Raw genomic sequence first — 27,575 nt, forward strand, 5'->3', positions numbered from 1 at the left:
CAAGCTTGTAGAGCGGGCGGAAGAAAAGGGCAAGAGACGTGTTCTAGTGACTGGGGGTTTTATTACTGAGTACAAATAGTCAGTGCAAGTTCTCCTAGAACTTAGAGTCCGCCGGGGAGATCTGCGGCGGCCGGTCTGGCGTGTACTCCTCCTTCCCGCTTCAATCCTCCTTCATGTATCCGGGCTTCTCCTAGGTAGGTGGGTGGTGGGATCCGTGTTGCCGTCGGGTGTTCTCGAGGTGCAAGGGAAAAGGACTGAGAAGGCACTCGTCAGTTCTTTTGGGCCTGAACACGCTAGTGAAAGGGGAACGGGAGTGAGGAAGCTCCCGCTGTGTCACACTCTCGAACTCGGTGTGGTGGAGGGGGGATGTGCACTGGGGAATAGAACCACCGGGAAAAGGGAAACCAGGTCACGTAACGGACCCACCCTTTCTCTCCACCCAACCCGCTTTCCGACCCCGTACCTGGGCAAGCCACACACCTCCGGGCGTGTGGCTGGGCGGCTCATGTTGACAGTGGCCTCCTGGCTTCCACGCCGTCGACGGGTCGGCTCCACTCTCTCTCCAACTGTTGCTATGTGTTTCTCCTCTCTCCGCTCGATAATCCGCTCCTGACTCCGCTCTCCGCTCCTGTACGACTCCGGTGAACAAGCACGCCTCCCCTTCTTCGGCTTCCACATTTGACGTTGCTGCGCTCATTGGAGGGCCCGCCCATTCCTCCTGGCCTTCCCAGTTAAAGCTATAGGGGACCTCTTCGTCCTACGACTGATTAAACTGTAGTCCAGTGTCTGTCCAATCACCCTGCTGAAACGAGAAGAGAGTTTTTTTTTTCATAAGTCCCCGAGAGGGGGTCGGGAGCCCTTGTCCAGCCGGGACCACCGCCCTTCCCTGCTACAAAGCTGCTTCATTGGTGGCACAACTAGTGCTGCAAGCTCACCAGCAGCATTCGATTTACAAGCCCTGGGCACACCTGATACACTGTATTAGGGGCTGACAGATAAATCAAATAATCCAATCACGGAATAACCAATTAGTACAATAATTTAACATACCGAGCACTTGATCTGTGGCACTGATTAGCAGTGGCATAGTGCCCAAAGCATAAATCCAGCAAAAACATATCAAAACAAAGGAGGCAATCCGTAAAAATGGTGCCAGGTCTAACACAGGGCATGTGGTAAACTTAGGCATTTTGCTAAAGTTTGTCAAAGTGGTAAATGTAGAGGGTTGTCTCCACAAGTTGACAAATGTGTCACTTGCGGAGTGTGTTGATTGTGTCAATTACCACAGCATCCAGAATGAGCTGAGGGACATGGTTATGGTCGCTGGTGAAAAAGCTGCTCTTGCTGTTGATATGTCTGAATGTGTGGATCCATATGTTGAAATTGGCATTGGAGATAAAAAGGTGTGTCTGCTGGTGAATTCTGCTACTAGAATAACTATGATCACTCAGGAAATGTTTAGTGAGGTGTGGGGTTCTTGTCCATTGGAATATCCTGAGGGATGGAAGATAGAGCTGGCAGATTATTTTTAACCTCATCGCTGTTGCACATATTCCCCTCCGGTGCTGAGGGATAATAGCAATGGGTGTGGTCATGACGGAACGGTTCCGTCATCAGCACAGCTCCACTGTGCCTCATGACGGAACAGTTCCGTCATGAGCATCGAAGGGGTTAAGACATTCATGAATTAGAAGACATGATGATCCTTGGCAAGGTGTAAGTAGCAATCAAGGGGGTGTCCATTCTAGGACGGTTTCACCAAGGTCTTTTTCAGATGGTTCTTAGGCCTGGAACAAAGGAACAAGTCTCTATTGTCTCCTCTAATGATTTTGCAGAAAACATTTCAAACGTTTTCCTTTCATTTTTGGGGGAGGATTGGGTCTTTATCCATCAGATTAGAGTTAAGGACTATGCCATTCCGGTCAAGCATCGACTCAGGAGTGTTCCCTTTAGTGTCAGGGATCAGCTTGAACACAAACATCATAATTTATGCCAGAAAGGTATTATCAAGCTTATTGAGTCCTCTTTCTGGCTTTCAACATTGGTTGTGGCCAAGAAAAAAAAAATGGTGATATTCGCATTTGTATTGACTTATGCAGCCTGAACAAAAATATTTGGGTTGATTCCCACCCTCTCTCAAAGATTTAAAATATATTGTCTATGATTAATGGGTCAAAATGGTTCAGCAAACTGGATTTAGCATCAGCTTACCACCAGGTGGTTTTGGATCCTTCCTCAATTCATCTCACAGCATTTGTGTCACTGATTGGTACATTTCAGTTCTGTTGGATGCTTTTCGGTTTTGTCTCAACTGCGGCTGTTTTTCAAAGGATTATGTCCCACATGCTGAAAGAGGTCATGGGTGTTGCCATCTTTCAAGACAATGTTTTGATTTATGGTGCGTCTAAGGAGTTACATGATGAAGGTTTGTATCATGTTCTGGATATCATGCAGGAAAAGGGAGTTGTTCTAAAAAAAGAAAATTTGATTTCATGGTACAGAAGGTGGAGTACTTGGGCCATGTGTTGTCAGAACATGGTGTGGAACCGATGCCGGGTCAGGGCTGTAATTGACAGCTCTGCTGCCACTGACAAGGTTGGTCTCAAATCCTTAATTGGATCTGTGGGTTTTACTCACGGTTTGTGCATGATTATACTTTAAAGGTCCTACCTCTCACCAACATGTTGAAGAAGAGTATGTTTTTTGTCTGGGATGATCTCGGTCAGGATATTTTTGAATGGATCAAGACACAATTGGTTGACCCAAATATTCTCAAGCCCTTTGATCCTAATGTTATGTGCACCATTACTGTTGATGCCAGTGGTGTCGGATTAAGTGCCATTCTCACTCAGACAATATGCAGAACAGAGAATACTTTGTGTTATGTATCTAGAGTGTTGTGTGGCCCGGAGCTGAATTTCTCTGTTAATTGAAAGAGAACTGTTGGCTTGTTGGTTGGCCATGAGAAAATGTCATCCCTTCTTTTGGGCAACCATTTCGTGCTACGCACTGATCACAGCCCCCTTGTCTCAATTCTTTTAGGGGACAAGATCAAAGAACCCAATCCCAGGATTGCAAGACTGTCCACCAAGTTGCTTCATTATGATTTTGAAGTTTCCTATCTTCCAGGTAAAAAGAATCGCAGGGCGGATTTTTTCTTTAGGTTTCCTGTGTCTGATGAGGATTCTGTTCATTGTGACGATGATGATGATTTCGACAATTGTTTTATTGCTTCCATGGTTATGGGTGATATGTGTGCAGTGAGTGAAGAGGAATGGAGGGATGAGTTGTCCAAGGATGCTTTGCTGCGCCAGGTCATTAAGTACGTCAAGAATGGTTGGCCTATGCTCTACAAACTTTTGTAAAAGTCTCCATGGAGCTTTCCGTGGAAGATGATATCTTAGTGCGTGGTGACAGGTTGGTTCCTCCAAAAAAACTAAGAAGAAGGTTCATCAGTGGTGCTCATGAGGGGCATTTGGGAAAACTTTCACCAAGCGTAGGCTACGTGAGTCTTTTTGCACACGGACGTTGATATTTTTGATGGTGCGTGTGTTGTGTGTTCTAATGCTGAAAAGGGACTGAAAGTGAGAACTCTTCCTCTCCAACCCATTGAATTTCCCGCTAGGCTCTGTGAGAAAATTGGCATTGATCTTGTTGGTCCTTTCAACCTTCTTCCTTCTTCTTCTCCGTTTGCTGTTGTTGTCATTGATTACTAGTCAAAGTGGCCGGAAGTGTGTTTCCTGGGTGAGCCCAATTCCCAAAACATCACTGATTTCCTCAAAGGTATTTTCTTGCGGGAGGGTTTTCCCTCTACCATTGTTCCTGACAATGGTGTACAGGTTTGGCAGTACATGCGCAGCTCTGCAAGCAATGCTGTATTAGAGTATGGAATAGAAGCCCCGCCTACTCTCTACCCATATTTGTCATTGGCTTGTGTCATTGTCCTTCATAAATGCTGGCTCCTGATTTCTTAATAGGCTTGTTAGTCCCTCCTTAGTATGGCCTTGTCTTCATTCGTAACCTCTCATGAGTACTGGCCCTTTTACTTCGGTTGTTAGACACTGAATCTTTTTTAGTCTGTAAGTACTATTTTATTTAAATAGTTTCTCCTGATGCAGGCGCCGATTGCTTTCTTGCAACATTCAGCGTGCCATGCACGCTTTCACTTTCTAAGCAGCCGGGACAATGGCAGCCGCTTCTTCGAATAGGTCTTGTATTTATTGTGCCCCCCAAGGTGAAACTAATACCCTTATGACTATGCGAAGTAAAGCAAGTCATAATCTCCCTAAGGGGCACAGACAAAACCATTGAACACAGGGCTTGGAAACACGGTCGCAGGGATTTTCTAGCAATGAAGAAAATGACCTCATTCACAGATCATTGGAGGATTTGAGGAAAGACAGAGGTGCCGCTCCTTGGGTTTCTTTCCAGGGAATTAAGTGAGCTGACATGCCCTAAATATCTAAGTGCACTGAAGCTGACAATACGTAAGTTAGAGACAGAAGCAAAACATAATACAAAGGCTTTAACTAGGAGACTCCCTGGGTGATAGGTGCATGGCATACAATCTTATTATGCCGTTTTCTTTAAGAGTGTATTCCCTTACTCCATTTAGCTAGCTGACCCTGACGGTAAAGGGGAAATCTGTTCTCTGTAGTTTTATGTTATGTGTTACTTTACCTAAATAAGCTTGGCAGTCTCCACTCCCCACTGACCAATGGTTGTAGATGGGCTAATGTATAGAAGTGCTTGGTAAACAATAAAACAGAATTGAAGCATCTATTTGAGAATGCAAAGTCTGGGATACTGGTCCGTTATTACTTGCAGGGCACAAACCATGTGTTTCTAGCCAATCACCTGAGGTCACAAATAACGAACTGCCCAATTAATTTTCAATACCACTTTGTTCGCCATAAGTTGGCAGGGTATTTTCAGACGTGAGTCCCATGCTCACTTTGCCACTGGATTCAAGCAAGCCGAGCTGAAGACGGCTGAAATGCCAGAAACCGGTCCTCTGAAGCTTGTTTCCAGTCCAGGGAAGGCATGGCTTGGTAGTTCGGGCTGGACTGTTCCCATGAGGCACAGGGTCAGACTGATTTGCATATGGCCATGTCTGAACTGGGGTGGCTGAGTGAGCTAAAGAATGGTGATGGATTAAACCCAGAACAGTTGACTGGGGGTGAGTGTTTGATTTGCTCAAACGCTCCGTCTATCATCCCCTTTTGTATCGCTTTGTTCGCCCTAAGTTGGCAGAGTATGCTCAGACGTGAATCCCTTGCTCACTTGGCCACTGGATTCAAGATAGCCTGGCTGATGAGGATTATGCATCTGAAACCGATCCCAGGATGCTTGTTTCCGGTCCAGGGAAGACATGGCTTGGCAGTTCGGGCTGGACTGTTCCCATGAGGCACAGGGTCAGACTGATTTGCATATGGCCATGTCTAAACTGGGGTGGCTGAGTGAGCTAAAGCATGGGGATGGATTAAACCCAGATCAGTTGACTGGGGGTGAGTTTTTTTTATTTTCTCAAATGCTCCGTCCATCATCCTCTTTTGTATAGCTTAGTAGCTGAGCATAGTAGGACTGCTTCATTGTTTGCTCTGATCCTCATTAACAGAAGCTTTAACCCATATAATCAAGACACATGGGAATAGATATTAAGGGTGTTTTAAGTATTTCCATACATCAGATTAGATCAGTGGTGAATTCCTAACATATCTTTTTTCACTACCTCTAATGCTTATCTCTTTCATTCCCTGAGGACCCCACCATAAGCTACTTCCTTGACTCATGCTCTTCCATATGAACAGGAGTCTCGGAAGGACTGATGAATACCCTTGCAAACAGCTGCGGCTCCTCCGCTAAGGCGAAGGAACACCACTCCATGACTTTTCGAGCAGTGGAAAACGGGAAAATAAAATGATAATAACTCTACATTATTAGTCCCTCTCTGATCACCAAACCACAGTGGCAAACTAATTACAATGCTGCTGTAAGGTAGCGTTGTGATTGGTCAAGGGAGCCCCAGAGCCTGAGTGCTTCTGGGAGCCAGGAGCTGAGAGAGAATGGAGCTGAGGTGGCGGCCGGTGGTCCGAAGGTTAGTTTTCTTTTCTTTTTTGTTTGTTTTTCGCTAACACTTCCCTCCCTCCCCCCGCCCGCGCCCCACCCTCATTCCCTAACAGCTGCCACTGCTTACAAATCCAGCCCAAAGTTAGACAAGCAGCATGTTGGTTATCTTTTGGGCAATATACATATTGTTTATTTCAAACTGGAGGAGAAATGAACAAGGACCCAAGGGCCAGATGTAGGAAAATCTCATTTACCGATTCATAAATACCGAATTTTACCGATTCAGTATTTATGAATCTGTAAATGAGATGTAGGTAAAAATTTGGTATTTTTTACCGAATCGGTAAGATTTGGTATTTACCGATTCGGTTAATACCGAATCGGTATTTGCTATTGAATCCTATGGGCCTTGAAGCCCATAGGATTCAATAGCAAATACTGATTCGGTATTTACCGAATCGGTAAAAATACCGAATTGCTAAGGGGGACAGGGTGTCACTTTGACACCCTGTTGCACCCCTGTAACTGGCTTTTGCGCCATGTGGCACACAGACATGCCCTTAGGGCATGTCTATGTGCCACATGGCACAGGTGTACATGCACAGATGTGCATGTACACAAGAATTCGTAATTTACCATGCAATTGTATTGCATGGTAAATACCGAATTCTAAAGGCCCTGTAGCACTGTTAGAAGTGCTACCTACATCACAAAATACATTTTCGGTATTTTTACCGAATCGGTAAAATGTACAGAATTGGTAATTTTACCGATTCTGTAATTTTACCGGTTCGGAAAATTACCGATTCGGTAAAATTACCGAAAATTTACGTTTTTTTAGCCCCTACATCTCCATAGCCCTTTACCGGTCAGAAACGGCCGAAAATCGGTATTTTCGGTTGTTTCCGACCGGTAAAGGGCTACCCAGATCTGGCCCCAAATTCCCAGGACAGCCTCTTCCCAGTAATGCGGTGCATTTTGTTGAATGTTCTACACATTGGTAGGTCCACCTTCTGTGGGCACAGTTAAGCATCTTTTATCAAACTCATAGCTTATGACTTTAGTTGCCCTTTTTACTAAAATGGCGAAAATATTCTCTAGATTAATCTGTAGATCTAAAGATTGACAGCACTGCACAGTTTATAGACCATACTATGGAGTGTGCTTCAATCTCTTAAGCAAATCAACTGGCATTGAAAAGGAGCCGCAACCATGCAATTTATTTGGCTATAGAATATTTAAAGATTATCCTCAAACGACTTTATTTACATGTATTAATTCTAATAAGAACAATACAAATTCAGTATATCAATGGCACAATTCCCATATGTTAATAACCGATTTATGCAGCAGCAGATTTGAAATAATAAGAGCAATCAAATTGTACAATTTGTTGTACTAACAAATGATATATTTTTTCTATATTACATTTTAATATAATAAACTAACCTACACCACTATGAAATGTCCATTTACAGATGCACATTTTTTTCCAAACCTTTTGCTTTCCAGGTTAGTCTTGCTTCAGTATTTAATGCATGGATGTGGTAGGCCACAGTACTGAAGGGAAGAGAGAGTATAGCCAGCATGCGTACAAAGGCAATTTATTTCAAAGGACTGTACTAAGCAAATCTACACATTGATAAAGCAAGTGTAGCTTCTAATATCTAGCAACCAATGACAGAAACGTAATTCAGCATCTGTATATGGTGACAAACTTTCCTTCTACGTAAGATACTAGTAATTAAACATCCTTCCATTTAAGATCATAGATTAGCAAGTACAAGGGCCACATCTCATATGGCTGAGATACCCGCCACCCCCTCTCAACACAATCCCCAAAAGGAGGGAAACCGGAAACAGTTCTTGAAGTTTTTGGAAGTGGGAGGGAGTGACCCTCCCGGCCGTATTTATTAAAACAAAAAATTAAAACATTTAAACATTAATGTACAATTTCATACCACATTGCGATGTTTGGCTAACCTTAACAGATTCTCTAATACAGAGGTTCTCCTAGCCGAACTAACATCCTACAAAACATTTACTTGAAATATTGAAATTGTACATCCTAACGTTTAAGGGGCAACGGCAAGGTCGTAACCGGTGTCAAGATCCCTAACCAGACATACCCCCCCCCACTTGGGAGGGGCGACAGCACTGAGGCGTACTCAAGTGCAACTACTACCAATTTCCCTTGACTTGACGGGGGCACTTATCAACTCGACGCCAGTTAAAGGTCGTTCGAAGACTCGTGTGAGGTATCTAGAAGGTATCGTAGACCTCCCCCCAACCCCACACAACTTACCGCATCTGCCGTCGCAGATGTCACTGGCCCCGGGAAATTCCCCAGGAGGGGGCTGTAACCCCTCCTACACAGGAAGGGGCCTTGACCGCCTTTCCTCTTCTTTCGGCGACCCATCCTTAGAAGGGACCGCCTCCCCGTTGAGGGGCCAAAGGCCACCTCCCCCGAGCGCTCCCATCCGTGTTGGGTGACGCCCACTCATAGGGATCTTCCAATTAGTGCTCACCGATCATGACCTTACCGCCCAACCAAAATAAATACGACAAATGCTAACTAAACGAAACTACATTGGCCACTATACCGAAAAACCTGTTTATAAATGGACCTTAAATCCGAAGTACTTTAATCACAAACTTGTAAAATTAGACCAATCTTTATTACACATTCAACATCAAGATAACCCTAAAACAACCTGTAAACGAAATAGAATAATTGATCAATTTTATTAAAACAACTGGCTGTCCTCAGGGGCTGGTGGGTGGGTCAAAATTGGCTCTTCGTTCCGTCTCGAGCTCACGTGCAGCGAGGAGGTGCAGCTTCAGAGCACAGGAACAAGAGGATGTCTTCTGGTCTTGCGTCCCTTTTTATCCATCTTCAGGGCGGGCGTAAACCCGCCCCTGCCTGCCCCGAGGGCGTGGCCGGCTGCGTCAGTGTCTAGGCCAGCCCACTCTAGGGCGGGAAAAAGCGCGCCCCGGCTACGCCGCTTCGGGCATACCAACCGAGACGCGCCTCCCGCCCAAAATGGCTTCCCGGGGGGATCGAGGCACTTAGCCATACGTTCGGGGGGACCGAGTGGTCGCCCCTTTCCATATGGCTGAGATACCCGCCACCCCCTCTCAACACAATCCCCAAAAGGAGGGAAACCGGAAACAGTTCTTGAAGTTTTTGGAAGTGGGAGGGAGTGACCCTCCCGGCCGTATTTATTAAAACAAAAAATTAAAACATTTAAACATTAATGTACAATTTCATACCACATTGCGATGTTTGGCTAACCTTAACAGATTCTCTAATACAGAGGTTCTCCTAGCCGAACTAACATCCTACAAAACATTTACTTGAAATATTGAAATTGTACATCCTAACGTTTAAGGGCCGACGGCAAGGTCGTAACCGGTGTCAAGATCCCTAACCAGACATACCCCCCCCCACTTGGGAGGGGCGACAGCACTGAGGCGTACTCAAGTGCAACTACTACCAATTTCCCTTGACTTGACGGGGGCACTTATCAACTCGACGCCAGTTAAAGGTCGTTCGAAGACTCGTGTGAGGTATCTAGAAGGTATCGTAGACCTCCCCCCAACCCCACACAACTTACCGCATCTGCCGTCGCAGATGTCACTGGCCCCGGGAAATTCCCCAGGAGGGGGCTGTAACCCCTCCTACACAGGAAGGGGCCTTGACCGCCTTTCCTCTTCTTTCGGCGACCCATCCTTAGAAGGGACCGCCTCCCCGTTGAGGGGCCAAAGGCCACCTCCCCCGAGCGCTCCCATCCGTGTTGGGTGACGCCCACTCATAGGGATCTTCCAATTAGTGCTCACCGATCATGACCTTACCGCCACAGGCCGGATAGTTGACCGGCTATCCGGACCCCCCACAAAACTCCTACCTAAAGGTCATGTTTCAACGATTTTAACCATGCTAAGAAGTCTCCTAAGAGTAACTCATTCCCCACCCAAGACAAATGCACACCATCCCCCAAATACATACTGTCGTCATTAATACAGCCATGAGAAATAGAATGCAATGTCCTGGAACGGAACAACCTACTCACTTTATTGTTAAGCTTTCTAACAGAATGGTTCAAAGCAGGAATAGAGATAGCCCCCCGCCACACCTTTCGCGGAATCATATGGGACCATGCAATCGTGCACCCCGGAACTCTCCTCGCCAACCAACTTACAGTGGAAAGCATTGCCTCCAGGAGTAGTCGTCTACCGATGGTGACCAAATCATTGCCCCCAACATGCACTATAACTATAGACGGCGGTGACCTTGTCCGCCCTAACAAACCCTCGAAAAATGTTTTAAACTGGTCAATACAGAGACCGCCCCTTCCGTAGAAGGACATCCTGTACCCGTATTCCCCAGCTACGTGAATCATGTCACCTGCTTTGAATACGTCTGCGGCACGCCTCACGTATGAGTGGCCCACGACCCACACCTCCTTTTTCACAGCCGGTGATGTCTGACCGCTGGCCCGGTGTAGGGTCGACTGCATAGTCCGCCCCGCCTCGTAGGCTTGCGTAACTGAAAACCAAACAAAAAACAAGAAGCGTGAGTACATTATTACAGCTTCACAACATGTGCAACCGCACGTATCTTTTATAACAATTGGAGGACCAACGCCCCACTCGTTTCACTTGCTCAACATTAAGACCCCTGGCTGTAGCTTCCGTAGCAGCCCCTATCCGAAAGGAATGGGTCCCAAATTCGCCCGGGTTCAAGCCCGCCGCGGCAATTGACATCGCAAGCACCCGCTGAAACTGAAATTTCGTCAGTGGGGTGGCGTCAGCGTGTCTTAACAAAGTCCCCCCCCCATGATGCCACCCTTCGTGCTAGGTAATCCTCTAAACACTTTACCGGACATATGGAGGACCCAGGAATCCTGCGTATGATGACGCAGTCACCCATCCCATCTTGGTCAGTCTTGGACTTTACAAAGGAGACAGTCATTGTTTCTCCCCGTATCTGGACGTGTTCTTGGCACAAACCCCCCGCCACATCCAGTTTGTTCCTTGCAACCAATTCGCTTACCCGCATTGCTCCGTGAAATGCTAGCGTAAAAGCGGCTCGGAACAGCACCGCCTCAAACTGAGATGAACATGTGGCGGGGAGTGTGGCCAACAACTGGGACAATCTATCCAAACCTATCGGGCGCCTTTCATCTACTCTGCGACCCTCAAGGCGTTGCCACCCTCGCAGCGCTTTCTGTACAACGAAAGACGCTGTTGGGTCCTGGATAGCGTGTGCTCTGGCAACAAAGGAAATGGCAGCACGATGCCTCTGGGCCGTAGCCACCGATTTCCCAGCCCTACGTAAGGACATCAGGAAATTCACTACCCATTCCTCGTGACCCCACAGTCGCTCCCTATCATTCCCCAAAAAGGCTAAATAGGCCCGAAACGCCCCTTCGTATGCCTTCCTCGTCCTTGGTGCTAGACTCTCTCCCACGAGGTGACGAAGTTCGGGGCACCGAGAGACCAGAGAGCTTCGGGAAAGGGTGCCGGCTCTGGGTCCGCTGAGGGGAGGAAACCCGAAAAAGCCTGCATTTGAAAACGAGACAGTGCGTCAGCCGCCTGATTCATCACCCCTGGAACATGCTTTGCTCTGAATAGCACGTTCAATTGCATACACAGTAAAACAATTTCCTTAAGCAGTCTTAAAATCAGTTTACAACGTGCTGCCTGACTATTGATGCACTCGACCACGGTCATATTGTCAGACCAAAATATGACAGAGTGATCTTTGAACCCATCGGGCCATGTTCTCAAGGCCACCAGGATGGGAAACAGTTCCAGGAAAGCAATATTACTCGTCAGACCATTCTCATGCCACCATGTCGGCCATCTTTGTGCCGACCATTTCGTGCCGAAGATGGCGCCAAAACCTATGCTCCCTGCCGAATCTGTCCATAGCCCCAGCTCTTCAGAAGACACGGCTGGTTCATTCCAGACGATTCTACCATTGAAATCCGCCAAAAATGCTAACCAAATACGCATGTCCTGGCGGATCTCGGCCGATAATCTCGTGCGATGATGGCCCTCTTTAAGGCCGACCGTCGCTTGGGCAATTGAACGGGAAAAGGGGCGGGCCATTGGTATTACCCTCAAGGCAAAATTCAACTGTCCCACCACCTGCTGTAATTGTTGCAGTGTAACTTTTGATGCATTTATACACATTTGCAGCGCAGCCCTGAACTTCAACACTTTCTCAGCTGGCAAACGGAAACACCCCTCAATGGAGTCCAACTCGATCCCCAGAAACTCGAGGCAAGTCGTAGGACCCACTGTTTTTCCCGGCGCCAATGGCACACCAAACTGTTTCATTAACACACAAAATTCGGCCAAGGCCGGGCCACATTCAAGACCCCCAGCTGCCCCAAGAAACAGAAAATCATCCAAGTAGTGCATTACATCTTGAAAACCTGTTTTCTTTGTAAAAACCCATTGTAGAAAACTACTGAATTTCTCGAAATAAGCACAGGATATAGAGCACCCCATTGGCATACACCTATCCATGTAATAACAACCCTGAAACATGAATCCTAGGAGACGCTGGTCGTCTGGGTGTACCGGGAGCAATCGGAACGCTGACTCAATATCTGACTTCGCCATCAGCGCCCCGGGCCCCAGGCGATTCAAAATGGCTACGGCCTCATCGAAGGATGCGTACCGCACCGAACACACTTCAGGATCGATTGCATCATTTACGGAAAGACCTCGTGGAGCTGATAAATTATGAATCAGGCGGAACTCACCGGGGTCTTTTTTGGGGACTACCCCTAAGGGAGAACAAACAAAATTCTGGACCGGGGGTATACTAAACGGGCCGGCGACCCGACCTCGAGTCACCTCTTTCCGGATCTTATCCTGTACTACGGTCGTATGCTGCAGGACGGAAAGTTGATTTTTACACTTATCCACACCTTGAAAGTCCCCTACCGGGATGCGGAAACCATACGAAAAACCGTTCCGCAGCACCCCAGCAGAAGTACGATCCGGGTAGTCACTGAGCCAAGGAATCATCGCCAGGGTATCAATCGGAGTGGGTAAAGGCGCCCCTCGGACTATATTAGACCTGTTTGGCACCTCCTCTCCCCCCGTTATCACCCGTTCTGGCTCTGCACGAGGACTCAGGATGGGCCGACCCACAACCACTACATTCATGTTTGAATTTACACGATCCCTGGGGTCTAGTACATTTACCTCTGTTGTAATTAAAGCAGAAACCCCTTTTTCCGGTATTGCCGGTAGGTTTCGAGTGATCGTCGGCACCCGTACCTGATCGAAAGGGCGTCCCCGCATATTGCCGGGAGGATTCGCCAACATTACTTCCCACCAACGGCATTCTCAACATTCCTGACTCCTTCATTTTATCCCAAGTCAAGGCATCGTAACAATCCCAGGTTAAACTTTTATTATGCTCCTTTTCCTTTCTGAACAGATTATCGTAACAGAACCAATGATTACCCTGGTGCGATGTCGAGTACCCCATGATTCGTGATTGATAGATTGGGAACTCGGAAAGCAACTCAGGTCTACGTTCCCCCAAGATTGATGTAAAGATTCCCCACGCATTGCCCCAATTGCCGATATTCTCATTCACTTTAAAGGCGGCCATTTTTGCGCGCCAAACACTCGGATGCATGAGATCCTTCTGACTCTTTACATGCTCTACCTCATAATGATCAACAAGCAATGAAAAAATGTTCACATACTCCCCCGCCCAAATCTTCTCCTTAATAGCCAAAGGAACATGTTGCCCCAACTTTTCTCGCCGAGAGGGTGTTGACTCATCCCTCGCGATCGGCAATGGCCGCTTACCTCCACCTGACGCTGCTTCTGTGGTCGCAATCGTCCCTGGTGTCTTGTCCCCTACTGCAGCCGGCACGGGCACCTTGGCTGCTTCCCGTTTCTCCCGCAATTGCTTTATCAGCGCCTGCGCATCGACAGCCGTGGCGCCCTCGTTACCTTTACCCAACCACGCCGCCAATTGTGCTGCCAGCTCGGGCGGCATATCATCCCCGGACACGGGGGTGACCACAACGGGAATCGGATTCCCCTCCTCCGGCACGGGAGTTGGAGCCTCGAGCGGGGCACTGGGACCCGGGATGTCTTCACCCGCTGCCCCCCTCCTGGGCCTCTTGTTTTTCCCTCCCGGGGCTGCTCCCGCCAAAGGACGTTTTGGACCCCTTTCCTCATTCTTGTCCACCCGCTTCTTTAGCTCGGACATCTCCTTCATGAGAGCACGCAGCATCTGGTCGGTATTCATGCGCTTTCCCACCTTCTTCGGCATTCTCCAACGAAGTAACTGCAAAACAAACAAGAACGATTAAAACGCTCAAAATTGGCTCTTCGTTCCGTCTCGAGCTCACGTGCAGCGAGGAGGTGCAGCTTCAGAGCACAGGAACAAGAGGATGTCTTCTGGTCTTGCGTCCCTTTTTATCCATCTTCAGGGCGGGCGTAAACCCGCCCCTGCCTGCCCCGAGGGCGTGGCCGGCTGCGTCAGTGTCTAGGCCAGCCCACTCTAGGGCGGGAAAAAGCGCGCCCCGGCTACGCCGCTTCGGGCATACCAACCGAGACGCGCCTCCCGCCCAAAATGGCTTCCCGGGGGGATCGAGGCACTCAGCCATACATTCGGGGGGACCGAGTGGTCGCCCCTTTCCAAAAGGTGAGAATTGATTCTCTGAGGATGAGAAAATTACATGTTCCTAGAACATGGCAACTCCAATGTTAACACAAAAGTCCATGGCACCATTCAGCTAGCCAAGAAACTACTGAGCTATATTGAGTAGCCTTATGGTGACTTCTCCTTGAGTCACCGGAATAAAAATACGTTGGATTTTTTTAGGGCAAGATGAAGTCAAAAACGCCCCCAGTATGGAACAATACATGGAATTAAGGGGCCCATTAGGATGGCGGGCGGATTGCCCCCGCCAGGCTGGCGGTAGCCACCGCCGGCGTGGCGGGGGCAATCCGCCCGCCATCCGCACCTAAATTCCCCCCGCCATATGAGTATGGCGGAGGGGACCGCGGCGGACGGAAAGACCGTCCGCCGCTTTTCCGCCCTGGCCCCCTTGCGGCCGGGGCGGAAAAGGATTAATATGGTGGCGGTGTCTATTAGACACCGCCAGCCATGTTACAATGGGCTTAGTTAGATGCCTTTCCGTGGCGGCGATGCCGCCACGGAAAGGCATGCGGTCTTCACTCTGGGGCCCCCTGCGGGCCCCCAGAGTGAAGGAGAGGTGGGGGGTGCGCACGGGGGTACCTGTGGTACCCCCGTAGCATTTGCATACACGAAGCGGCAGGCAATGCGCGGTGCCTGCCGCTTCGTGTATGCAAATGCATACATGCATTTTTAGCATTATGGCGGGCGGTGCAGAGAGCACCGCCCGCCACAATGTTAAAAATTAGGGATGCGCCCGCCACTGTGGCGGGCGCATCCTAATCCCCACCACGGGACCCCCGCCCTTATGGTGGGCGGTCCCAATCCCCGTGAGGATGGCGGGCAAAGTCTGCCCGCCATCCTAATGACCTCACAAATGTCTGCCTAGACGCAGCTTGATACCACCTCAGCTTGGGTTCTTGGAACCCGGGTGCCGAGAAATGGCAGTACAGCACCTTTGTGGGATTATTCCAGCAATTTCTTATTTTAGCATTTTGTGAAATGATTGGAACTGGCATTTAGATTAGTCACTTATTAGAAAATCCAAGTACTGTGCTGCGGTTTAATGCAGAATAGTAATGCTAAATCAAAGGCCCTACTTAAGAGGTTGTATTTCCCTGGCTGTTGGTGAAACACGCCAAAGGTTTTTCATTGACCAAAAATGTGCTTTCTATTTTGGCCGGGGGTGCTCCTTCAAACAGCTGGCATGCTTCCATGGCTGTCAACCTCTCCTCCATTCCAAGAGTGATCAGACCATATATTGATGTGGCCCACCAAGCATTGCCACACCACGTCCAAAGGCTAATGAGAGGGTGTGCCGAGCAGCCCTCTCTCGGGTCCTCGGCGGTCTGGAACGCATCAGCGAAGAGGGAGGTCTCCTGTGCCAAACCCAACTCTGGCGAGATGACCCGCCTGGCACTCCCTTCACATTTTTGCCTGAAACAGTACATTAAGCTTCTGGTGTGCAACCAATTCCTTCATTTTGCTTCTGTGATGGTTCTCACTAACGGGTTTTGGCCATATTACACTTTTTCAAATAATTCGAAAGTGGAAACATGTCAGAAATACTTAATTCCGAGCTGTTGGCAGAGGAACTTTGAAACACGGGAGTGTTAATGGCAGCCTCCACATCGCTTCAATATAGTAAACAGGCCCAACTCTTGGAAGCGAGGCTTTCGGGGAGCCACCCATAAGAAAACTTTGAAAAATGTAGCATAATGATGTTTCTTTTGCTAGTGCGAATTGTGTATATTTCTTTGTCAGGAAATCTACACGTTTTACACGTGTTGTTTAGGGTGGTCATCTTTGGGAGAACTTTACACAAACTATACCCTTATGCAATGCTTAATTTGGAAAAGGAGTGCCTAGAGGCGTAGCTTCTATTGGTGCAGCGCACCCAGCCACAGAGGCCTGAGGTCAGTGTCAAACAAAAATAGGCCCGGGCACTTAAATAAAAATAAGAAAGTCAGCAAGCCTCCTAGCAAATAAAGTGGCCCACATTTACAAATCAGGCCAGCTTTGAACGAAAAGTACACGGTGCATGGGCATTTTGCAAGGAATGGGAGATGGCATGCGTTTTAGTTTGCTGCATGCACTGTTTGTGGTAATATCAGGGAAATCAACAGTAAAAACCGTCCCGCTTGCCTATAATACAGAAACAAAATGACTATAAAATAAAACACGTCCCACATACCGATCTGTCAGACCAATCCATTGGGCACTGCCAGATTGACCTATAGTTCAGTCCAACCCTGCCTGAGGTGCCCACTGAACCCTAGTAAAGGCATATTTTGCACTTTGTTAATAGTACAGAATCTTATAAATACACAAAAACTCCTACAACGGCATGGGGGAAAGTTTAGTAAGTAACGCCCCCCTCCCCAGCGCCTTGAGACCCTCACGGGTAAGTAGCGCGCTTTATAAGTACAATGATTGATTGATTGGTGGTATCGAGAAAGAGAAAGGAAGGGAAGAGACAGAAAAGAAAGGATAATAAAGAGACACTTGGGCATCGGGAGAAGAGCTTGAGTAGGCCGAACAAGGGCCTAACCAATAATGGCAGCTTTTTTCTAGGCATCACTTAGCCAGGACAGGTAGACCATATTCCGAGGAGGAAAGCAAGGACCTCAGTGCCAATGATTTTTAACTTCCATTCGCTGGCAGTCCTTGCCACCATCCCAGCCTTGTTAAGCACATGGGGCACGTGTCTTATAGGTGGCTCTAAAGCTGCACCAGATGCAAATGTTCAATTGAGACTCTTTGCACTGCCTTTGTGACTCTGGCCAGTGTAGTAGCAAAAACTGCTCAAAAACAGAGGACAAACAATCTCCTGATGAGCACTGTTTACTTTCCACTGCTCGAATTGGGAACCAGTTCTGTAAAATAACAGGCTAACTTTTAGACCTTCCATCGTGCGCGGCTGCCTCGCTTGATGATTATTGTAGCACGGCATCCATAAGATGAGTCTGCACCGTATTGCATCAGCACGCTTTAACTTTTCACCATACACCCAGGCTGTGTATTAACATGCGCGGCTAACTTCCAAACGCACTGTCATTTTGAGTAATAATGTATGGCGTTCTTAAGAGGCTCCATCACAATAATGCATGCTCATGTTGTATGGGTTGAGTCGGTCGACATTATTCATTTCCGCACCCAGCTGAATCACACGGCCTGGTCTTGTTTCCTCCATTGTTTACCGCGCACACATTGAATGCATGCCACTAGCCAATTACCAATACGGTAGATTGAGCTGTTGAGCGACGTCAAAGAATGTTGTTCACTTACTCACAGCTGTTTTGCAATGTATGCTATCATCCAGTAATGAACGCCAAGCACCCGCATTGTATACTATAGTTTTCAGTCTGGTTTTGTAAACGCACATGGATTTAAGGCATTTTTATTCCTTCTTCACATTCACAAGTAAGAGTGGCCTCTATTTCCTCTAAGGTGTTTCTACGCGGCATATCTGTCCAATATGCGTGTGCCTGAGACCCGCACACACGCTAACGCAGTTCCCTTTTTAATCTAACATCCGCATGTATCCTTAACTTGCTCCACTCTGTAACCTCTAAATGGAGCCAACTTCCTCTGTACAATACCACTATTGATGCCAATGACGCTGCTTATCAAGCAAGCATGCACACCATCTCAGATTGACACCAGGGTCAGAGCAAGTTTGACCCTCGCGGGTTACCACAATGTACCCATCGGAACCTCATGTTCCTCCTCCTCTTCTATCCTTTGCTAGATTAAATCTGTAGACTCCCTCGATTGATTCGGGATCTCAGAGACTTCTATAAGGATTTGTTCCACTCAACCATTGGATCCATGCTTCAGTTGGACCAATCCTGCTACAATTTCAAGGGTAAGTGACTGTCTCCCATAGTTAATTCTCAGTTGCTAGTTACCTCACCATCTAGATAATTCAGCTGGTCGACAAGCACCTAATTCTTTATAGGAGTTCTCTAACTCCTGCCATCCTTAACCTGGGAACCTCTGCGTCCATTGTTCCTCCACCAGCGAATTGTGAGAGGCCCCCATCCACACTCGGTTACTATATGGATCAGTACCTCGTTGGTCACTGACATGACATTGTTTTTAATCTTTTTCAATATGGTCCTGATACACCACCCTCTTTGTCCCTGTTAGGTGTCCCCTGCACTCAACACATCCGCCCTGAGGAAGAGCCAGCCTGTGAGGGTCTGAAGAACCTACACACAGGGGTCGAAACATTCGACACTATTTCTGCCAGTCTCTTTCAACAGTACTTACTTTACTGTGGACTTGTATGCTACATGGCTACTTATGTATAGACTTTTTTTTTTTAAATGTAAAAATCTCTTTGGTCCTAGGGCATGTAAACAACATATGCCTTTGATTGTGATATTCTTATCATCACGTGTACTCTACCTCTCGCACTACTTCACTCAAATCACATTTTTTCCCTGTCCTTTCCTCCCCCTTCGGGCACTATAATGATAATGTTCTTTACAAAAATGTATGTCATGTAATACGTATTTGACAATATGCTAACCTCTTTCAGTGTGATTAAATAACACTGGGACAACCAATTTGGTTTTGCATTAACTCTGTGTTTTGGAATATTATTGTATGTTTTTTCTTTTTCACAACTCTGATGTTCTAAATTCTGGGACCACCATAATATATACTGCCTTGCACCCAGGTCCCAGTGATTTTGGGTTTACCCCTTTTTTGTAGCCTTTAATGAGCAGGCTCTCACCTGAGAGGTAATTTTCTGTTATATTTCACATTTCTCTTCCAAAATGGTAGAGAGTGAGACTCTGCTATTCACAGAGGAGTACATCAACCAATTGCTTCAGGATCCAGCGAACAAATTCCTTGCCTCAGACACACCTAACATGATTTTACTCTCAATGATAAAGTCACTAAGCTTGAACATCTTGAGAAGAAACTCATACACACCCGCCTTCACGGACACTTGCTCACCAAATATTTACAGGCCAATATAATCCCTGTTGGATTACAGATCAAAAACGAACCGGGCATCTTCACCGACATACCCAAATTTAAAGAAGGCTTTAGCTTTGTGGCTAATAACGCGTCCAGACACTGGATGGTACTGGGCATCAAGACAGTGGTGGAGCAAGTCCAAATACTATCGCGTGAGATTGCTGCACTCAAGCAGGAGATTGCAGGAGACACTATTTTAACCAACGCTAAAGAGGCCCTTGAAAATCTGGTGAAGACCTTAAAAGACTATGAAACAACCACACAGAATAAGAAACTGGATGAACTATCGAAGGACATCTGATTCTATGAGAAAAAGAATATGTACCCTTACCTGAACAAGGACTACTACAAGCAAGATAACCAGGCACGTTTTACAGGAAGAGGCAGAGGAGGTTACAGAGGGAGAAGAAATTACACCACATTCTCGGTTTCATCAGTAAGCACGGATAGCGATAGTGAGTAACCAAGTACAAGCTACAGATATCGGTATAATTGGTACCCACCTCAGAGCTACCCTCTTTTTTTAGGCGAAGGCCAATAGAGACCCCCAAGAGGATGGGGGGAAACTGGCCCAGGGCCCGCCGAGAGGTCAGCAACCCAACAACACCGGATGGGAGAGGGGCCGCGGAGCGGTATCCAAACAAGTCCGGTTCCAACCCGAGAACCACAGGGAGATTTCCACCCATCGGAAGGTCTACAGATGGTAGTCATAGACAACAATCCAGTGGTGAATATTTCCTCGTACACACTGAAGGAGGATGAACAAAGAATCTTATCTAAAGGTTTATCCTTTGTACTAACTGTCCACCCGAATATTTTCAACATAAAACCTGAATTAGACTGAGATTTTCAAAGAATTCGCCTGAGATACTTTTTCAAGAACTCGGCTACAACACCATTGGGATCACAAAAAGGGCTAAGGGTCCCTTTGACATTCTTCCCTCCAACAAATGCAATGACTAACATAATTTTGGCATATGAAACCATGGTACAGAAAGATGTATCCAAACTTTTGACTACATACAAGTACACTACTCAGAATACCCCCAAGTCTGAAAATGCGGCCCTTGTGAGTTTGAAAACAATAAGGATATTGTGATAAAATCGGCGTACAAGGGTGGGCCGATTGCCGTGCAAGACACAACAGCATACAAAATAGAGATCATGAAACATCTACATTATGGTGTCAGTTACGCACAGAAGAGAATGGATCCCACCAAGGACCTGGCTAATGAAATTCTGGATCTGACCTCAAAAGCCCTGAAGAAGGGTTTTTTGAGCAAACATGAATATGATTATCTGAATTAAATACACTCCCGGCTTCCAACAATATACACCTTGCCAAAGATTCATAAGGACATCTCCAACCCACCTGGCCACCCGATAGTGTCAGACTGTGGTTCAATACTTGAACTCTTGTGCAAGTACATTGACTTCTTTTTCAAGCCTATCCCCGAAAAGACTGAAGCATATCTAAGGGATACTATTCAGACGATAACACTGATTGACAAACAGCCTTTCAATCCAGATGACCAACTACTAGCTACGTGTGACGTATCGTTATACACAAGTATACCTCAAGATCCAGCATTGGAGGTGATGAAAAATGTCCTGAACCAACGACCAGCACTTTTTGCTGTGCCGGCAGAGATCATAATCAGCCTACTGACGATAGCGATGAAGAAAAACTTCTTCTTCTTTCAAGGCCACCACTACGTACAGACTAAGGGCGTAGCAATGGGGGCAGCCTTCGCCCCAGATCTGGCGATCATCTATATGGATAACTTTGAGAAATCCTTCATCTTCAACAATAACCCGTTCCAACAAAGGGTTAATTTGTGGAAAAGGTATATAGATGACATCTTGCTGATATGGACTGGAGACAAGACGGAATTGGACCGTTTCCACGACTGACCAAACCAATGTGACAATTACATCAAATTCACACTACAATCAGATGCAAATGAGATAGCATTGCTTGACATCAAAATATGTTGTGAGAATAAGAAATTCTATACCACACTGTACTGCAAGCCGTCAGAACGCAACTCACTCCTGAGGTGCAATAATCACCACCCACGGGCACTGCGAGACAATCTCCCAGTGTGCCAATTCCTGCGGATCAGGAGAAATTGTACCAAAAAGGAAGACTACTTGAAAGAATCTGAGGACCAGACAGACTACTATCAAGGGGCTATCCAAAAAGAATGGTAAAACGGGTGCAGAAAAGGGCCTGGTTCAGCCCATGAGAAGACATATTGACACCTAAGGACAAGAAAGATATATTGTTACAGAGATTAATCTGTGTGACAACCTTCTCGACAAGGAGAAATGCTATAAAGAAGGTTAGCAATAAACACGGGAACCTGGTATCGGATGACATGTGGAAACTACCACCGGTCAAGGGACAAAATAAATGTGGCCAGTGTAAAGCCTCTCAAACTACAATTCAGACCAACAACTTCACCTACAAACAGCAGAAACTCACAGCGGCACCAGCACTAACTCAGGCCCGTAAACACAGCTGCCCATGTTCATGTCCCAGGAAAACTTAGTTAACACCCTAGTCCCACCCTCTGCTGTGGTACTCACAGCACATGCTCTACTGTGGGGCAAGGATGCCTGCATGGCAATGCTGAGGCAATCTGTGATGCCACAGCTACAGCAGACAATCTGAGTTTTTCTGCACTGAGGATGACTTCTGGGAGCAGCATGAGGTATCTCAGTGCCCAACTGGTATGAAGGATCCTGTGGCAGCAGGTTAACTAAGACCATCAGAGTCACTGACTCAACCAAATGCATTGTGTAGTTTGGATTACTGGTGTGATCAGTTCCACGCCCCTACACCAAACGCTCCTTCGGGGTGACATGCCAAATCATGATGGTCCACTTTGGTTTATAATGTCAGCATTCAGCTCTTCTGGCGGGCAGCATTATGACATTATTTGAAGAAAGTTATGCTCAGCTGTTTCTCAAACCTCAAACCAATTTGCATTATTCTTGCATATGATACATGATACGTGAGATCTCTTCTCCTTGCGAATGGTTGTTTGGCATTGTAACTGATATGTACATCAGTTGTAGCCCAAAACTGCGATTGTGTCGCAAAGCAGCCACTGTACAAACAAGCTCTTGCAATGCAGTTGGTCTCGCATTTGTGAAAGTTAGAGCTCTTGGCATTGAAAATAACAGTATTTGTTACTTTTATTTTTTAGTATGCAATGGAGTGTTATTTCCATAGTGCTATTTCCTTTTGTATGACCTTGTAGCGCTGGAGAACCAGTAAATGGGAACTAGGCAATGAGGGAGGAGCGAGAAGTGTAATATGCTGGCTGAAATAGGAAAATACCCACATTCTGGAAATAGCAACCACTCATAGCGAATGCAAGATTAAGTAAAGCATGTCAAATGTAAGCAGGGACAACATGGTTACTATAACACTTTTACACTTATTATTAAAAAATCAGTGTTTTTGCCTAAAAGGTTAGGGGCATGACAACAGGGCCTGAAAGGGGCTTGTTTCAATGGTCATTGCTTATATCCTAACAAAACATAAGCAGTATTGTTTAAAAAACCACGGGCCATATGTATCAACATTCCCTTTTGCGATTCCTAAATAGCGATAGTTAAGGAATCGCTATTTAGAAATCGCAAAATGGTATGTATGTATGCTTTTTTTTAGCGATTTCTAAAAATTCCTTAATTGCGATTAGCAAATTGCTAATCGCAATTAAGGAAAAATTTCCCATTCATTTCTATGGGCCAGGCCAGGAGGCCCATAGGAATGAATGTGAAATGATTCTCAATTTGCGATTCTCAATTTGCTAATCGCAAATTGAGAATAATTACAAGGGTGCAGGGGTGTCTCAAGAACACCTGGCTGCACCCCTGAAAATGACATGTGTGCACATATGGCGCACATACATGCCCTAAGGGCATGTATGAGCGTCACATGGCACCTTTACAAATTGCGTAAAGTGCATTTGCAAAAGAAATCGCAAATTACCACCAACTACAAGTTGGTGGTAATGTGCGATTCCTTAAGGGCATTTTGGATTTTTTCTTCTTCATACATTGCATTTAAGGAATCGCAAAATTTGCGATCCCTTAAATGCAATCGCAAAATAAGGAATGGCAAATTTTGCGAATCCTTATTTTGCACCCAAATTCTTTCTAACATACCATTTTGCGAAAATGGGTTCGCAAACACCGAAATTCTGCGAATTTCAGCGTTTGCGAACCCATTTGGCCTTGATACATATGGCCCCACATCCCTGAACACAGAGACACAGTAAACATCTTTATCTACTAAAAAAAGGAAAACAGCTGATAAGAATCACATCAAATGTTTTCCACTCTATGCATCAACCACGTATTGCAGTACCTCCAGGAATGGTGCACTTCCCCACCCAGGGAAAACAATGTTGTTCAAAGAAAGATGAGAAAATGAAAGTAGCACTTCACTGGCAAACTCTGGCAAACTCTGCAAAGTGGTGCTAATGTGTGTGGTTCTGAATAAAACCAATTTGGCCACTTTGCGACCATTCTGTCTTGCTTCATATACTTTTTATTTAAGGTTTTGCATTTTTAACCTTTTTTTCTCTCCATCCCTGGGCTGCACTTTGAAATAGAAAAATGTTAGAAAAAGACGACATTTGCAGCCAAAGTGTTTTTCTTTTTTGGATCCTTTTCACAGGGGATCAAACAAAGGAAAGAAAAGCAAAGAAGGGTAAGGGCAGTTTTTTGATGTCATGGTTTTCAGCAAGTGGGATGGAGTGAGACAGAGACAGAAAGAGAGGCAATAAGAGGAAAATGAAGAGAGAGAGAGGGGGGATAGCTGCCAGCAGCAGAGAAGGTGATGTGAACACTGTAGGGAGGTGGGCGGTGTGAGATGCGTATGGTGAGGGATGGTGGTGTTCATCATATTCGGAAGGGGTCCCTACACCGTGGTGAGGCAGATAAATTCATGCGATCTGTTAGATTTATTGCGAGTGGACCAAAGACACCAACCAAGTAGCAAACCTAATTCCATCAGCTAAGCACGGAATCATGTTACCATCCAAAACATAAAGCACGGCATCCGTGAAGCATATGCCTGCTGATACACGAGCTGATGAGGAAACTGAATGCCGTCAGCTAAGCACAGAATCACATTACCATCCAAAATATGAAGCACAGCATCCATGAAGCGGGTGTTGTGCTGATACATGAGCCCAGGGAAATCAAAAAAGAGTAAGACCAAACATAACAGGGGCAGTCAGCTGTGAGGGTCCGCAACACCAAAAGGCAGGACTAATTAAGCATTTCCACCACAAAAGCAAGCATTTAGGAAAGGCACTAACAAGAGCCAATAGAAAAGATGGGAGGTGCTTTACGCCCATATTCTGGATACAGCATGCCTTGCAGAGCAGTGCATGCACATGCGCTGCTTAGGCTCGACCTAAAAATGGTGAGTGCTTTGCAAATCTAACACTGTACATCAGGTCCTTAGAAGTGACTTAGCAAGCTCTGTTTACTCCATTTTGTTTTTCTTGCCCAATTTCTGACCTTTCCTCCCCAGTTCTAACCCTCCAGCTCACCCTGATAGCCCTGACCTAGTTGTACATTTGTTGCCCAAATCTGATCTTTCTAACCCAGTTCTGAGATCCCTTTGTCAACAATGCCTTGCCTAATCCAAGGTCTGCCCTTTTTTACTTAGATATAATCACTGGCTGGGAATAAATTGGAATCGCACCATCTGTTTTACTGGTTGTAATTATTTTCCTGTTTTCTTTCATTTCCAGGAAGCAGAAAAGCTATGAGCCTAAAGTGGCATTTAACGTATCGAAGGAAAAGACTGAGTTCTTATGATTGTTCTCGACAAACAGAAGTCAACAAGAAACCTAGAGAATTTGGAAGATAGAGAATCCATTGGAGCTTCTCTAAGGGTCCAGGCTGATCCAAAATTCCTCCTTCCTATGAGCTGCAACTCATCCCTAAAACAATACTTCCAATAGAACCTTCCAGCATTCATATCTGGTCCAAACATTTCATACATTCCGAGCAGGACTTCTTTAAATTAACACCAAGTGCCTCCTTCAGACTCTTCTACATGCCATATTGAGGAGGGAGGTGAGGAATCAGCACTTCTTCTATTTGGTCCATCATTCGCAGACAAAATTCTTGTGAAAGTGATTGGCTGGTTTATTGAAATCCTCAGGTTGAATTTTTATCTGCAATTGATAATGTGCTTCTCATGTCTCATCAAGACTTGGATGAAACTTTCAGGCTGAAAACAGCCACGTTGAAATCTGAATGGCAGCGATTTATTGGCATATAAATGTTTCAAATATTGGGGCAGGTCATTGTCTGTCCATGCAAGAATGCCCAGCTGTTGCCACGGTCCATATTTTCAAATCCATTCCTCCTGCTGCCATATACAGTGTGAAAACCTAAAGACCAAAATAATCAAGTGACCTCTGATGCAATACAACTGCACATTTTTCCAGGGATTATGATGACTAATAAATTGTGGTGTTTCTTGCAGATGCACTACATACACAAGAAGATTGTTGTTTGTTACTTAATAAGGTCACTGCAACAGTATTAGCATCACTGTGAATCAATGGTAAAGAGGAGGGGGCATCAGAATAAAATGCAACATCGCCCTTCTAGAAACAGCGTACTTCACCAAGTAAGGGCCCAAGTTAGAAGGGTGTATTCTTTGAAGTGGATCATTTCTAATTGTACTTTTCACATTCATCATAGAGAGTGTGTTTGGAGGTTGTAAATTGAACAGGCAAAACAGTCTTATTTTATACAATTGTTTGGACTTAAGGCACTTTTGGAGTGATGTGATTTTCTAACAGGACAGCTGTTCAAAGGCATTATTTCAGTTCTGTTCAGTTCAGTTCAACTTTATTCGGATACGTAGTACCCATAAAAGCACACAAAATACAAATACATCACAATGGTTAATACAAAGGACTAAAATTCAATATACCCATAAAAACGACCAAAACACAAATACGTCACAATAGTTAATAAAAAGGAATAAAATTCAATATATAAATTTCCAAAGTGCCTTGTGCAAAACTATCCATCATGTCAATATATATAAGTATTTTAAAACAATTCACGGATTATATCATACAGTGTCAGGGGTCCATCATAGATCTCCGCGCCCTTGTTGCAGTTTTTAAAAAAGTGCCAGTGCGAAAGATAAGTTTGACATCATCTTATTCTACCATCATCTTATTCTACCATTAATCGGTACGCTGCCTCCAGGGTGATTGGTCTTCTTTTGTTAAAATAGGGATATAAAAACTGCTTAGAATATTTGATGTAATGTTTGCAGAAAAATATAAAATGCATAATAGCTTGCTCACTCCTCTCATCACAAGAACACAAGTTAAAATTCAAATTTAGTCTGTAACCAAGTGGGAAGCAAAGTGAAAATCGAATTGTGCCAGCTCTTAGGCGAAACAATAGGCTCATTTCCCACAGGCTCATTGGTAAAGTCAAATACGTGTGAAGCGGATAGCAATACTGTTCAATAGCCATGTAGTTACACACAGTTGATTTCCTGGTCTCTGCCACCTCCCGCTCATTATTATATAGGGAGTACAAAGTGTTCTGCAGTTCCTGTTTTACAACTGAAGCTGCTAGTATGGGTACCCGGAAAACACTTTCTCTATTTATACTGCGCAAACTACTCAGCACGCCGCTTAGCCATGGGATTTCTAAACCCTTGTCACAGTGTAAACAGTCCTTAATAATTAGCTGTGTCAAGGATGCCGCTTCGTGCTTCCACACTGCAACCCACATAAGTGCCGGGCGTGCTCAA

General features: G+C 45.8%; 1 protein-coding gene across 1 annotated transcript in view; it reads left to right on the top strand.

Moving 5' to 3' along the window:
* Window positions 1–26,293, top strand: part of SUSD2 (sushi domain containing 2) — a 1,032,760-nt gene extending 1,006,467 nt beyond the window's left edge. The window contains exon 27 of the mRNA XM_086943298.1: window positions 25,534–26,293. Within this exon, the coding sequence (XP_086799424.1) occupies window positions 25,534–25,600 (67 nt within the window). The 3' untranslated portion in view covers window positions 25,601–26,293. The remainder of the gene's footprint in view (window positions 1–25,533) is intronic.
* The last annotated feature ends 1,282 nt before the right edge of the window (window positions 26,294–27,575 follow it).

Source organism: Lissotriton vulgaris, chromosome 11 (assembly GCF_964263255.1).
Source record: "Lissotriton vulgaris chromosome 11, aLisVul1.2, whole genome shotgun sequence".
Taxonomy (NCBI): domain Eukaryota; kingdom Metazoa; phylum Chordata; class Amphibia; order Caudata; family Salamandridae; genus Lissotriton; species Lissotriton vulgaris.